The sequence below is a fragment of the Centropristis striata genome, chromosome 10 (assembly GCF_030273125.1).
Source record: "Centropristis striata isolate RG_2023a ecotype Rhode Island chromosome 10, C.striata_1.0, whole genome shotgun sequence".
Classification (NCBI taxonomy): Eukaryota; Metazoa; Chordata; class Actinopteri; order Perciformes; family Serranidae; genus Centropristis; species Centropristis striata.
Window position 1 is genome coordinate 16,607,582 of NC_081526.1, and position 14,026 is coordinate 16,621,607.

Here is a 14,026-nt window from a genome sequence, read left to right on the forward strand (position 1 = left end):
AGAATTTGAGCACAATTCACCAGAAGTCGGGACTCTAACAAACGTGTTCTAATTCTCTTGTAAAAGCCACAAACACACTCAGAAACAAGCGAAAGCAAAAGCAATAAAACCAGATGTAATATCAAACATAGCCATCCACTAATCCTCACCACACACACACACACACACACACACACACACACACACACACACACACACACACACACTCCACTATTAATAAATTATTGTGTATTTCTCACTTGTGGCCAACATAAATAGCGTTATGTGCTTGAACATGTTGACAAAGCAGCCATGGCTCATTGGGGCTTGATGGATGGCCGTGTGTGCCATGCTAATTATTAGTACACATAAAAGGATGCTGTTATTTCCAGACGTGGCCCCAGCAGGTCCCAGCCGGAGGGGTCACTGGGTAAATACGGAGCCATCAGTCTGCGACTATATCACTCAATCTTGATGTATGAGCAACGAGGTACAAATTAAACGTGCAGCGACCTTCTAGGGGGTACGGCACTCAACAGGACGCCATTTGGGCTAATTCCTGCATGGGGTTCAGACAATAGGCCACTATACCACATGGTGTAATTACTTTGTGTACACACATCTGGAATTAAGCTCCCAGAGGAAGTTAATACACTTAAAAAAAAACCTGACTATTTTAGATGTGCAAAACTTAGTATGTGTGGGAAGAACAAGTGAAGGAGCATGCAAAGTGTGTTTGTGCATGCGTATGCGTGTGTGTGTGTGTGTGTGTGTGTGTGTGTGTGTGTGTGTGTGTGTGTGTGTGGCGATTGACTTCAAATGTAGACGCTGATGAACATATGCCAACTCTTGACCTTCTCATGTCATCTGCTCAAAGTTAATCATCGCCGTTGAAACAAGGAGAAAAGATCCTCTTTGAGCGCCGAGCTCATGGAAGATTACATGTCATATACACAGTATCCCTCAAATCTCTCACTCGCCTTATATTTTCCCTCGACACTTATGGGCTCCACCACTCCGGTTACAGCCATCTTGCTTCTATTTGAGGACGTTACAGCCCCACTTTCCATACCAATCCTATCTGTGTCATTTTGACGAACACAGGCGGAGAGATGTACCACTGTAGGGGGGCTCCAGATTAAGGCTGCATCTGGATTTTATAGCGGCTCAATTTTCCCGTGCTGGTGTGCAGCTCAGATTGGATGTGATGAGCTGGGCTGGCTAGCACGGAGTCTACGTGAATGTCAACTCTAGAGTGATATTGATATTGATCCTCAGGTTGAGACAGTTGCTGAGCATCAGCCACAAACACGGTGTGAGACACGGAGAGCATCTGCATCAGGGCGTAAATACTCACAACATTAGGTAGAGATTAGCTCTGGACTGCTGTCATGAAAAGGATTATCATCAGGTTTGTTTTCTCGTAAGTGTTTCCACAGCAGCCTTGCATGACTGTGTGTGTAAAAATCCTTCTCAGGCTTAACAAGTGGTAAAAGTATTTTAAAACTCAAGTACAAATATTTATAACTTTATTGATAGTTTACTTGTACAAGATGTACATTCATATTTTGCGAATCAAAAGGGGAAAAACAAACCGTACGATGATTCATGTTGAGGCATGCTTGCATATGAAATGATAATCATTTTTAATGGGTACAACAAATTCCATGGAGTATTGTTCAATTCAACCATCCCTGAAATGTTTGTAAACTCGGACACGCTACATTTTTTTTTCTTTTTTTAGGCAAACAATGCACTACAGCCACACCTCCTAATTCAAAATTTAAAACACTTAAAAAAACATACAAAAATAAATGCAAAGCCATGTAAAAATGTACACTTGTATTTCAACGATTTCATCTTTCATAAACTTTCAGACAAAATAATAAATAAAACACCCATATGTTTAATTTAAAATGGAGACATAGATAAACAATTCTAAATGGAGGTCTGTTAACAGAGAGAGTGTTTTTGGAGACAGAGATCATGTGTAGCGCAGCTCTGACAGCAGTGTTTAAAGGTTTGTCAAAATAATCCAAAACAATCCAAATGTTCGGAGCAATTTGTGGATAGTACAGTTTAAATTATCAGGAAATTAATGATGAAATGTTACATATAACATGCAGAATTAGGCTAATCATATTGTAAACAACTGCTTGGTTTTGGATGCTGCTTTGTTGGTTTTATTATGAACACTAAATTGATTTCTCTAAAGTGAGTCAAGTAGCAAAGAGATTTTTTAAATTATTTAGAATCCGACCCAAATTTCTGCAGCATCCAAAAAAATGTGCTCATGTTTTTTCCTCAACAAGTGACACCTGATGTATACAAAGCTGCTTGAATACACAGGAGGTTACGCGGGATATGGCACCTGGTTATGAGTGAACTCAATAAAATATACACTGCTGTAGAAAAACTGGTGTGTTTGGCAAAGAAATTCAACACTCCAACAGAAAAAAAATCATTGGGTCTCTTATCGTTGAGGATTAACTGCTAGCTGTTTTTACTTTTTTGCTATTTACAGTATTGCACTTAAACTGCACACCATTGCATTTCAGTTTGACTGATGCTTTCTTCATATTTTCAGAATTACAAAAAAAGAAAAGAAAAAAGAACGCATGTATACCCTTTATCCAAGATAATGTCCTTTTTGCTGATCACATGACAATATCAAACCCCCCTCCCCCTTTTTAATTAGTAAAGTAGTATCTGCTTGTAGTGCCATTTGTAAAACGCCCACATACAAGACCTGAAGTGCAAAGCCTATCTTCACTTCTTTACCCAGGATACAACACAACAAACAGAAAGAAATAAAGACAGAGAGAGAGCACGCTGTGAGGAGTAATGCAAAACCAAGTCACGCCGACACATGCCCAGCAACACAGAATCACATCTCTCCCCTCTGCAGCAGAGGAAACACGAGTTGTTGCTTTTGTTACAGCACAAGTCCATAAGAAGAAGGATATCAAACTGTAATGGAGACCTTTCGCTTTGTAGGTGTAGGGGGGAGAGGGGGGGTTGTGGGCATGTTGAATGGCAGTGTTAAAAACAGTTGTTGAGCGTTTATGTCAGGTGTGGACGGAGGCCAGTCCCAGAACGGTCCTCCATTAGAGCTCATGCACTTGGCAGCAGCAGGGAAACACAGTGGTTGGAGACAAATATGGCCTTTTTTAAATCTTTTTTCTTCATTTTTCTAGTGAGGGTGGGGCGGGGGGGAGAGGACATAAAGGTGAGAGTCGTTCCAATGCCTCGGTGAGGTGGTGTTTGGGTCTGTTTCCCCCATGCTCAACCCTCTCTGCATTGTCAACATGGCGGCAGCCAGCGTCAGCGAGGCTCTGCTTTTGGCCCTGCTGCTGCCTGCCAGTTTGCTTTGTTTCTAACGTCTTCTGGTCTGACGGGCCCCGGCCTGGCCCTCAGACAGACATCCACATGTGTTTGTACGGTCCTTGGGATGTGATCTGTGCCTGGAGTGGACTGAGCCACTGGCCCCGCAGAAGTCCTGCCTGTTGGGGCGAAAAGTAAAAGGTGATTTCATTGGTATTTAATTACCGTTCTCTACAAGTGGTTTGTTTTGGCAGCTGGTTTTGTGACAATTTTCTCGCTCCCTCCTTCTTTTTTTATTTTCCTCCTCCTCCACTGTTCTCCCCCTTTCTCTCTCACACACACTCTCTCTCCCCCCTCTCTGTATGTGTTCCTCTCTTTCATTCTCACTCAGTGTTTTTGTTTAGTTTAGTTTTAGCTGTGAGTGTCACGGCCCTTTCACAGGCTCAGTCTTGTGTGAGAGGCGATAATGGGCATCAGGCGAGCGGAGGGGCAGCCCGGTGGGGTCAGAGTCCCAGAGCCTCGGCGTGTTTTCTTGCCTTGAGTCGCAGGTCGGCGATGCTCGAGTTCTTGCTGTTGCTTTTGGCAGCTGCCGCCACCGCCGCCGCTGCAGAGGCCGAGTCGGCGAGTGATGCGATTGGTAGTCCGAAGGGAGGGGGCGGGAACATCAGGTAGGGAGCGTGAGCAGCCAGGTGAGGGTGCAGGTGGGGGTGGGAGTGGGCAACGCCGTCTAACTGGAGCTGGGCTTGAACCTGCAGATCAGCAAAACACAAAGTTAGTCAGCATGGGCGCCTCAGGCCGTGTGAGTGTGTTTGTGTGTGTGTGTGTGTGTGTGTGCGTGTGTGTGTGAAGAGGATTTAGGTTTCACAGTCTGACACTATTAAATTCCCCCTCAAATTTTACCCCCTCAAAGCTGCTTGCTTACAGTGTGTTTTCTAAGAAAATAGTTAAGGGCTGCACTCTGCGCTTTAGCCCTTTTTTCATGTCAGCTATTCTAAAAGTTAATGAATCATACATTGCTCTCAGACACCACATCCAATTTAATCGTCTAGAATCAAAGTCTTTCTAGGACCCAGAACAGATTTGTTTAATTCAGACTGAGGACTCCGTTATACCCTTGGAAATATGCAGTCTTGTTATCCTGATTATGTATTCAATTGCATAAATAAACAATTTTGCACTAAAAAGATATTCACATATTTGGAGTTATAAATATTTATCCAGACATATTCCTGAGTCAAGGGAAAAAAAGAAACCATAAGGAGCATAGAATATCAGTTTTCACATTCTTGGCAATTATTTTATAAGAAGTAGGTGAAAATTAAGCATCCACTCACTTCAGAGGGAGAGAGCTGAGCCTGTTGCCATTTCTCATGTGTTTCAAACACCACAGGAAGAAGTGGGAAAACTAAAGTATTTCATAGCTTTCTACTCCAACCAAAATAGAACGATAGAAAGTCAAAGTTTTAACTTGACTAAATATTAGTTTTTTCACTTTGCTCCTTTTCAAGTTGGCCCAGAGTGACTGAAAATGAATTTAAATCGTTAAATGAAAGGGAAAATTAATTTGAACCACAAATTCATCGGTGCTCAGCAGCTGAGCGCTGCAGTTGGCATCCAAACAAAAACCTCCTGCAAACAACGAGTGTTTCCCAACAATCGGGGTAACAAACTGCAGCTGTGACTGATCATTTCCAAATGCACAGTGCCATTAAAGCTTATTAAAATATATGACGGAAAACCAAATTAACTTCTTGAAACTTGTTTTTTGTGAGGAGTGTTTGGGGACAGAAACGAATCCGTCCCTGACAAAACAGGTGGCGGGTGTTCGACGTGTTTATAGCCTCACAGTTTGCCTTGTGTGTTTATTGAGCTGATTTTGTCAGTTTTTCTTCACATGTTGGTTGACACTGAAGCAAATAAGACGTCTGACACAAAGGTTTCAGGCTAGATTCGACCCTCAGACCTTGCAGATACAAGTCATGCACTTTACTTAACCAAACCGCTCGCCATTCACTTGTTTTGTATGCGTCTGCTGCATTGTAATATCAGTGCAGTCTGTGCGTGCTGCCCACTGCCTATTTCAACCTCAAACAGCGAGCCTATCTCGGTATGCAGGCCTCAAGCCTCCACCCCTGCCAGTGCAGCTCAACGCCAATATCCATCAGAGCCCACTCCATTCCCCGCTTTCATCATCTCTTTTATGTGCTCGCGCCTGCTGCACTGTTGCCTTAATTAGGCCGCTGCTTTTTTCACGAGGGTCAAGCAGACAACACAGCAGCCGCGACGCAAAAAGCAGATAGCAGCAGATCAAATGTCTGTCCACCTCTCCACTCCCTGTACAGCTCAGCCCTCTCCACACTGCCAGGAGGTGAAAGGTGCACTGAGGTCTGAGCTGCCCCCTCCCCCTCCAACACACACACACACACACACACACACACACACACACACAGGCTCTCATCACTCACATCTAATAGCTACACATGGCCTATAGATTCATGTGAATGTACAAATATAGAAGACCTACTCTGACACAGATTCCACCACAGAAAACACACACATGTAGCTCCATCTTACTCTCACATCCTGTTTTTATAAATCCCACAGTCTTCCCCCCTTAACATGCTGAGTAATCATCTTTTTTTTTTTTTGCAATATTTCTGCAACCTGAGTTTGTGTGTTCCCTGATTGGATGTTTCTAAAAGGTTCAAGCTCTAATAAAAGAACATGGCCTACCTGTTGGAAGGGCATCCGTAGGGCACCCATATTGACATAGGGTGCTACTCTGCACGCGTCAAGGTGACTGCCGCTGCCCAGAATAACACCTGGAGAGAAGGGAAAGATGTCTGTCAGGCAGCCAGACAGTGTTGTTATGTGAGATGAGCAGGTCACAGTTTTTTTTCCACATGCAGTTTTGAAAAGTGTCAAATAAAAATAACCCCCCACCCAAAGGAAAGATCATTCAAAAGGCAATAAAAATTATAATTTACCTTTGTGCATCTGGTTTTCTTGTTTTCGACATTTTGCTCTTCTGTTCTGAAACCAGACCTGGAAGTGAAAAAGCAAATAACATATCAGGAAAAATGCTTAAAAAATAAATACATACATACATTTAAAAAATATATATATCCTGTTTCATTTTAAATGTTATTTTAACAGTATTATAATTAAAGGAAAGGCTGTGTAAGCAATAAAAAGAAAAATGGGTTACCTACATGTAAATAAAACCTATGTAGCATTTTGTACAAAATGTGCCATTATTGATGTTGTAAAGATAAAGAAATAACCATAGCATATAAATAAAGTTGGAAACTGTTAAAATTGTATGCATGTAAAAAAAATTTAAAAAAATCTGAAAAAAATCCCAGAAAATCCTCAACTCAGTCTAAAGGTGAAATCTGTCTCAACAGTAAATTCTAAGAGGAAGATTATAGTGTCAAAATACAACAAAATTATTCTATTCTCTGCTTTATATAAGCCACCGCAATCTCCAGTGACGGTGTAGGAACATTATAAGAATACTGTGATGATATCCCATCAACATATCTTAAAAAAGACAAAAAACTTCGTTAACCACCGTCCAATTAGCTGTGTGTCTTTGAAGCTGCAGGCTGCAGGCTACGGCCTATTGTTAATCATCATCAACCTAATTTGCCTCGGTGAATAACATTATCTCCCCTCCCCTCCGACCCCCGCAATGATTATCATTTACAGATGCGAGATTAGTGGCTGGTCGCGAGGACCACAAAGGGCGCAGACTGATGATGATGATGATGATGAGACAAGGTGCCGTGGAGCCATTTTGAGCTGCGTGGATCGGCGTCGGTGTGACAATAAATGTCCGTTATAAAGTGGAAAAAATCGACAGAAAAAGAACAGAAAATAATAATTGTAATAATTTTATATTTAAAATGTAATATAATAAATATCATAATAAAGATATGTTATGGAAATATTTGTGCAAAAGCACGAGATTTAAATAACATACATTTGAGATGCTTTTCCACTTTTAACAGTAAAATTGCATTATTATTATTATCTTTATTAGTTAAAATAAATTAATAATAATAATTATGATACTCTAATAATAATAATAAATAAATAAAGGGACGTGTTGTTATGGATTTATATGCGGTGTGATATCAGCTCCACTGCGTTAAATGACGCCAGAAAAGGTGTTTATGAAAGTCCCAGGTGATTTTGCATAGACGCACAGTAATCCCTCAGATAAATCAAGGCTAATATTAGACGGGCCCGGGATCAATTCCAATTACGCGCCAGTATGTTAAGCAAAGTGAACTACACTGGTTCAGACAGTTATTTCTTCATTAAGGGCCACTCAATGATGCGCTTCACAAATACCCTAATCTCATTTCCTTTTTGATTTTTTATTAGAGACAGTGAATAATGACATTTAATTTAGCAGCGCGCCAGAAACCCAAAGATATTAGTCCTAACCGAATTACTGCCTGCTCCTCACCAAGCTCTCATAACTTTCAATTAGATTCATTGACAGCTGCTCGGAGCGCAGGTTCACAGCCTGCAAACAGCCCTGCTGCAATCCACTCTCACTAAATCTGGAGATGTCCCCGTGCGTTAAAAAAAAAAGTGCGTAAAGGGCTTTTTAAATGCTTTATTTTTCATCTGTCACTCATTTTAATGACAGAAAACACGCTCGGGCTGTTGTGCACCATATTTACACCATAAATTATTTTAACGCGAATGCTATAAACTTTATTAGTGATAATTGCAGTGTTATCCAGTATTATAACTACTGTCAATGCTCAGCTCCAAAATGGTAGTCGGTGGTCTTATAAAGCTTTTATTCATCCGATTAGAAAGCTGAACAGCAGCAGAGTTTGGGCCAGAATTGAGTTATTTCTAATCTGTTTTTATGGGGACACTACATCAAGCCAATGGCAGATATTACAAAGAAAATGAGGAGGGATACGAGTTGACATAAGAGCGCGTCCCCTGAAGCAGCCATTCAGGCTCTTCATTCATTTTAATCATTGCCTGGGATTTTTTTTTTCTCCCCCCTCCCCTGAAGGCTGCATGGATCGTAGGCTGCAGCTCTGCAGGCCTACTGCTGCTGTAGGTTCAGTAGGTTGATACATCCCCGGCTGGTTTACACTACTTTACACGTGTTTGATATCACTTAACTCATCCTCTAGAAAAAAATGAATGTTTCTCTTCTTTTTTATGCATTATTTTAGCTGTTGATAGCATCAGCGAAGGCTCAGACACGTGTGGTTCATATTCAGTCTAAATGTGAATTAATTTCAATCTGAAACCGAGTAAAATTCTGAAAGATCCTCAGTGATCGTGCAAACATTTTTTGCAGAATTTCCTACGACTGTCACAGTGAGACTGTAACTCCCTGCAGGATTATTACGACACCACGAGAAACAAAAAATCATAGATTGCGACAAAATTACATTATGGAGTTTAATAAATTCCCACAGGAATATGAGAATATTTTTCACAGTACAGGCTCAGGTTTGTAAGGTCATCCTGCCTGTAGACAAATGAGCTATTGACACTGTGCTTTTTATTTATTTATTTATTGCATATTGCAGGACACACACTTTTATCTATTTATACCGTTAGAGAAAAAGAGAAAAAAGCTCCATTTGCACGTTTTTGGTACAATTTAAACATGACATGTAGCTTACGCAGTTTTATTTTTTTACAAGCTCATCAGCTTGAGGTCACACTCTGCAGACTTGATTATAAAAAAAAAATTAAAAAAAAGGAAAGGAAAAAGTAAAAACATGACTGCACTGTTGTGTAACCACTTCAGATATTTATGAAGTGTGTTAATTGTTTTATGAGCTAATAATTTTGTTTTAAATCCATAAAGTCTTTTTCATGTGATACCCTATTTTTTTCTTTTGTGGCACAAATTAAGGACGGATTATTATAATTAAGCAGAAGAAGAAAAACTCCATACATATCGCAAACCCACTAAATAATTCACCCACACCTGCTGCTGTATAATACTCTATGAGCTAATGGCTTACAGAGATCCTAATATCACTTCAAGACAGAGAATATCGTGACGGTGACACCTCGTTAGTCCCTGCATGAACACTGTGAGAGAAACACCACAGCAGCCCCGCTGTGAGGGCCATACTGTCTCAGATAAGAGGGATAAATAAAAGAAATTCAGCAGGAGATCCTCACCTGCACCCTGGCCTCGGACAGCCCCAGCCGCTGGCTCAGCTCCTCTCTCATGAACGCGTCCGGGTAGTGCGTCTCGTCGAAGAGCCGCTCCAGCTCGTTGAGCTGCTCCAAGGTGAAGTTAGTGCGACTCCTCCGCTGCTTCAGCTTGCCCTGTGCGTCCTCGTCCTCCGACTTCACGTCCTCCTTCTTCTCCTTACACTCGTATATCCCTGTTAACCGGCCAATGGTTGGAATAAAAAGAAAGAAGAGAAGATGCGTTTAAACTCCCCAGTTTACGCCTTCCTGCAGCAGTAAACACGCTATCCTTCTCCCTCATGCGCATGCTGCTGGCCCCTGTGCACTGGGCCCTGTCAGGGGCCTAAGGCCTGGCAATTTGGCTGCAACACACACATTACACAGCCTATTTCTTTAAGAGAGAGAGAGGCCTGTGGCTGCATTCCCAGCCTCCATAAGTCAGCGCGTAATGTCAGTGCCGTTATGAAAGTAAATCAGTCAATACATGCCATGTAAGCCTAATAAGGGTATTTAAAGAGCAGGGAATTAAGCCCCGGCTAAACGGACGAGATTTAGGCCTAATTATACCTCCGTGAGACAGACTGAGGTTATTTCAGGCTACAAATAGAAATATAAAAATGTTCTATCTTTATTTCCCTTTTTCATTAAACATTGAAATGTAATTCAAAGAGAATAACATACTCCCAGTGTAAAAGTATAATGCTCTTTAATGCTCTATAATGTACTATTAGGTGTTATCAGTGTGTTGTTATTAGTAGTAACAGACCTGCAGCAATTACTGATGTTTTTGGTCACATTTTGCTGTTTTTAGTCACATGAAATTATGTTTTTCCACAACTGAAAGTCAATTAAAATGATAAATATTATTATGTAAAATGCTTATCAAATTAATCCCACACAGAGAGGGAGTCGTTCTCTATTAGTTTGAATTAAAACGCAGTATGAGGCATAATAATAATAATAATAATTATAATAATAATAATAATAATAATAATACAGATAATGATACAGATAATAATGCAGATCCTTTCTCACTCTGCCTGTAAGATAGATATAGAAACAAGTGAAAATTATTCACTAAATGTCTCAAAATGGCCACATAGCTTCACTACCTGACTGCTGAGGAAAAAATAGGCCTGTCCTGCTGTTTTATGCACTTTTTAACAAATTAAACAAAACAAAAAAAGAAGATTGTAGGAGTGGCAGATTTTTTTCAATTTGCAGGAATTTAGCAGCTGAAAGTTTGGTTTCCGGCTGATAATCTAAAGCAGTCTGACAGCCCATGCGGAGTATATATATTTAAAGGGGACACTACATCATAATAGTATTGCAGCTTAACTTTTAAATGATGCCACATATAATATAAAACGTCCTTCAGAATTCCCACAATAACGTAAGAGAAAATAAAGAGTATGAAGCATTGCCACATACTCTACAATGCTTCCTTTATTAATGTTATTGTTGCCGAACATTTCACGTGTTTGCAAAAACTGTTTAATTGTCATTTAAAGTCAGTTTTAAACTCGGTGTATGCTATTAAATTACAATTATTAAAATATAGGAAATTATACATTGATTTTTGGTTTGAAAACAATCATGAAATAGTTAAAAGGACGATGAGACGAAGGGCCCACCTCCTGCTGTGTAAAATAATCATTGTAACAACACAATAATGTACTAACTTTGTGTAAATGTATTTGAAGTGGTCGCGCACCGTTATGTTAACTCTTTTTACGCACGGATTTGTGTCGCTTTTGTAAAAACAGAAAACGCTCTCGATACAAAACAACTGAACTTGAGAGACATTTTTTTTTTATCCCCGACACAGAACGGAGCATTTACTTCAAATTAAAAGAAAAAAGACTCACCTTCGGACGCTCTCGTAACATTAAAGTCCTTGAGTTTGTCCTTTTCCAGCTCGACGTGGTCCTTGAACAGATGCACCGGGCAGTGGCTGCCCTCCGTTATGTCCTGCAGGTTTGTCTCCGGGCTGCCCAGCTCCCTCGCCCTCGTCAAGCCGCTCTCCAAAACTTCCCTGTACGTGATACTCTCTTTGCTGCTCTCCTTGGTTTTCTGATCGAAAGATTTCGACACGAATGCCGTAAGTTCTTCCATGGCTCGGCTCTGTGTCTCAGTAGTGGTCCTGGTCAGGGAAATCCACCGTGAATTCTCAGCATATACACCTTATAGCGTGTCTATAGAGCACCAGCACTGCGCACGGATACTGGCAGCAGCAGCGATAGATAGAAGGGGTGGAGAGGAGGTGAGATCACTCCTGCTGTTGTGACTGTGTATTTGAGAGCACACTATTTATACACGGCCACCTCAGCCCAGCCCCCCACCCCCTCTTCCCTCCGATCTCTGTGTCTTGAGCAATTACAGGCCGGCTCGACTTTGCAGAATTCAACTTTCAGCAGCTTTTTTTTCTCTTCTTCCACAAATCAATGATGGAGCTGATGGAGGCGGTTAATTGAATTACGGGGTCATTAAAATGCCTACGGTGGCTCACTCCTGTGAGGAGGCTGTATATGGCTGTTATATCTAATTAATTCGGCGAAAATTTAATTAACGCGATTAGGAGACACAAATGCTGGCTTTATGGGATTGCCCTATGATTTTTGTTTGTGTGCATGTGTGTGTTTGGTGAGTTGACAAATGTGTTTGAAAGCTAAATTATTGTCCATAAACCACCTCACCCTTATATCAGCTGAGTGGACTTATTCCTCTCTAATGTGAAGTTAAAACACACATCTAAAGTCTAAAAACGGTTTAACAATATCAATTCAGAATTTAAAAGTGTTGAATTAATTTTTAAAAAGGACCTAAATATTTTTAAAACATCACAACAGACTTTAATTGTGTTTATTTTATATAAATGTAATTTAATTAGGCCCCAATGCTTTGTTTCCCACAAAATTTAGTGCAAGAATTTTTTAATTTCTTGCCAATTTTAAGTTATTCTTCATCTCTCTCTTCTCTTTGAGCATGACATGAATCCTAATGAAAATTGGAAATTATAAGGAAAAGTAGCCATTATTTAAAAGCAACAAATACATAATAATGGGCTTATGCTGTAATTAATATTTGTTATCTGTTACAAATTCCCCTTTGAGTATTCACTTGTAATCCTTTGTGGTTTCCGGTTACAAATATGAGCCACAAATCAATAAGATATCAGCAGTGTGAAAGAAAAAAAAATGTTCCCTCTATTTACAGGATTTTCATGGGAATAAGTGAGCCCATAATGGCTTAACGTTATCTAAGTCGTTCATCAGTCCAGCACACAAACACAAAAGGCCGGGAGAGGAGTGTGATCCCCCTGGGTCCGCCGCCCTGAGCGGCCCGCCACACTGAAAGTCTCATATCTCAGCTCTCTAATGACTCGGTTTGATGTCTCTCCATTTATCAGTGAGCCCCGCTTCACATCACTGCGGCTGACGCACAAGTCGAGGTCTCTCCCTGGTGCCATGAACTGCGCCTTTTGTTGTTAATAGACCTAAATCCTCTTTAAGACGCAAATCTGCGCTCCCAGTCGTGTGCCTCGATATCAACCCCACAATAAAAGAAGTGGGCTTTTTACAAAAGGCGCACGTGGAACAAAATAATCCACCAACAGGAGCTTCCAAAAAATACATAATAAAAGGATAAAAATCTAACTTTTTACGCACGGCATCTGCATGTGCCATCCAAGATTGGGAGATATCATTTATCCCTATCTGCTCAGTCATTTTAAATTTAATTTAAAATACAATAGGGTTGCATATGACAACATGAAGAAAATAAAAATAAATAAATAAAGTAATACAGATTTTTAACAAACGGTGGGAACAAATTGTCCAGCATTTATTGTTTGGAATTATTATTTTTCTAAATTCAAGTATTGTGTTTTTGACTGGTGTATACAACACTAAAGCTCATTTAAAATTCTTCACTGCAACAAAATATTCATCCAGAATAATAAAGGAAAACATATCGCCAGAAGGCCTTATAGGCTGTGCATGTTTAATATGAATGACGAACACAGTGCCCAATTAAAATAAGACAACGTATGGCACAATGTAGTTTTTTCTTTATCGTATTAAATTTATTTATTTTATTTTTTTATTTAACACCAGAATATTTCCCAGTTTATTTTTTATATATACATATATTGCTTATAATCTCATAGACTGGAGGCATGTGGTGTCCAATCAGCAGCAGCCTGGAGGAATATCAGAAGAAATCCAGGAGGGATGCTCTTTACACACCAACGCTGGTGTCGCTACAGTTTAGTGGCCAAAAACTCTTAAAGGGGCCTCAATCATATTTCTCGCTTGCCGTTCAATCCCCACGATCCAAACACCCCGCCTTCTCTGATGCACGTGCGCTCCCGAAACAAAACCAAAAAAAAAAACCAGGCATGTTATTTTTAATTATTCAGTTGTTTATTTATCGTCAGCATTATTGCTGTTAGAGTTGCCACAGCACAGTTAAAGGGACACTGTACATTATTATAGCAATACAAAGAATTTAAAGCAATAATAAA

General features: G+C 40.2%; 1 protein-coding gene across 1 annotated transcript; it reads right to left on the reverse strand.

Moving 5' to 3' along the window:
* Positions 1 to 1,486: 1,486 nt before the first annotated feature.
* Positions 1,487 to 11,785, reverse strand: shox (shox homeobox). Its single transcript, XM_059342140.1, is given in 7 exon segments — positions 1,487 to 3,482; positions 3,840 to 3,981; positions 3,984 to 4,052; positions 6,037 to 6,125; positions 6,291 to 6,348; positions 9,487 to 9,695; positions 11,370 to 11,785. Coding segments are annotated over 7 exon segments (993 nt in total). The 5' UTR covers positions 11,617 to 11,785; the 3' UTR covers positions 1,487 to 3,303.
* Positions 11,786 to 14,026: the final 2,241 nt, after the last annotated feature.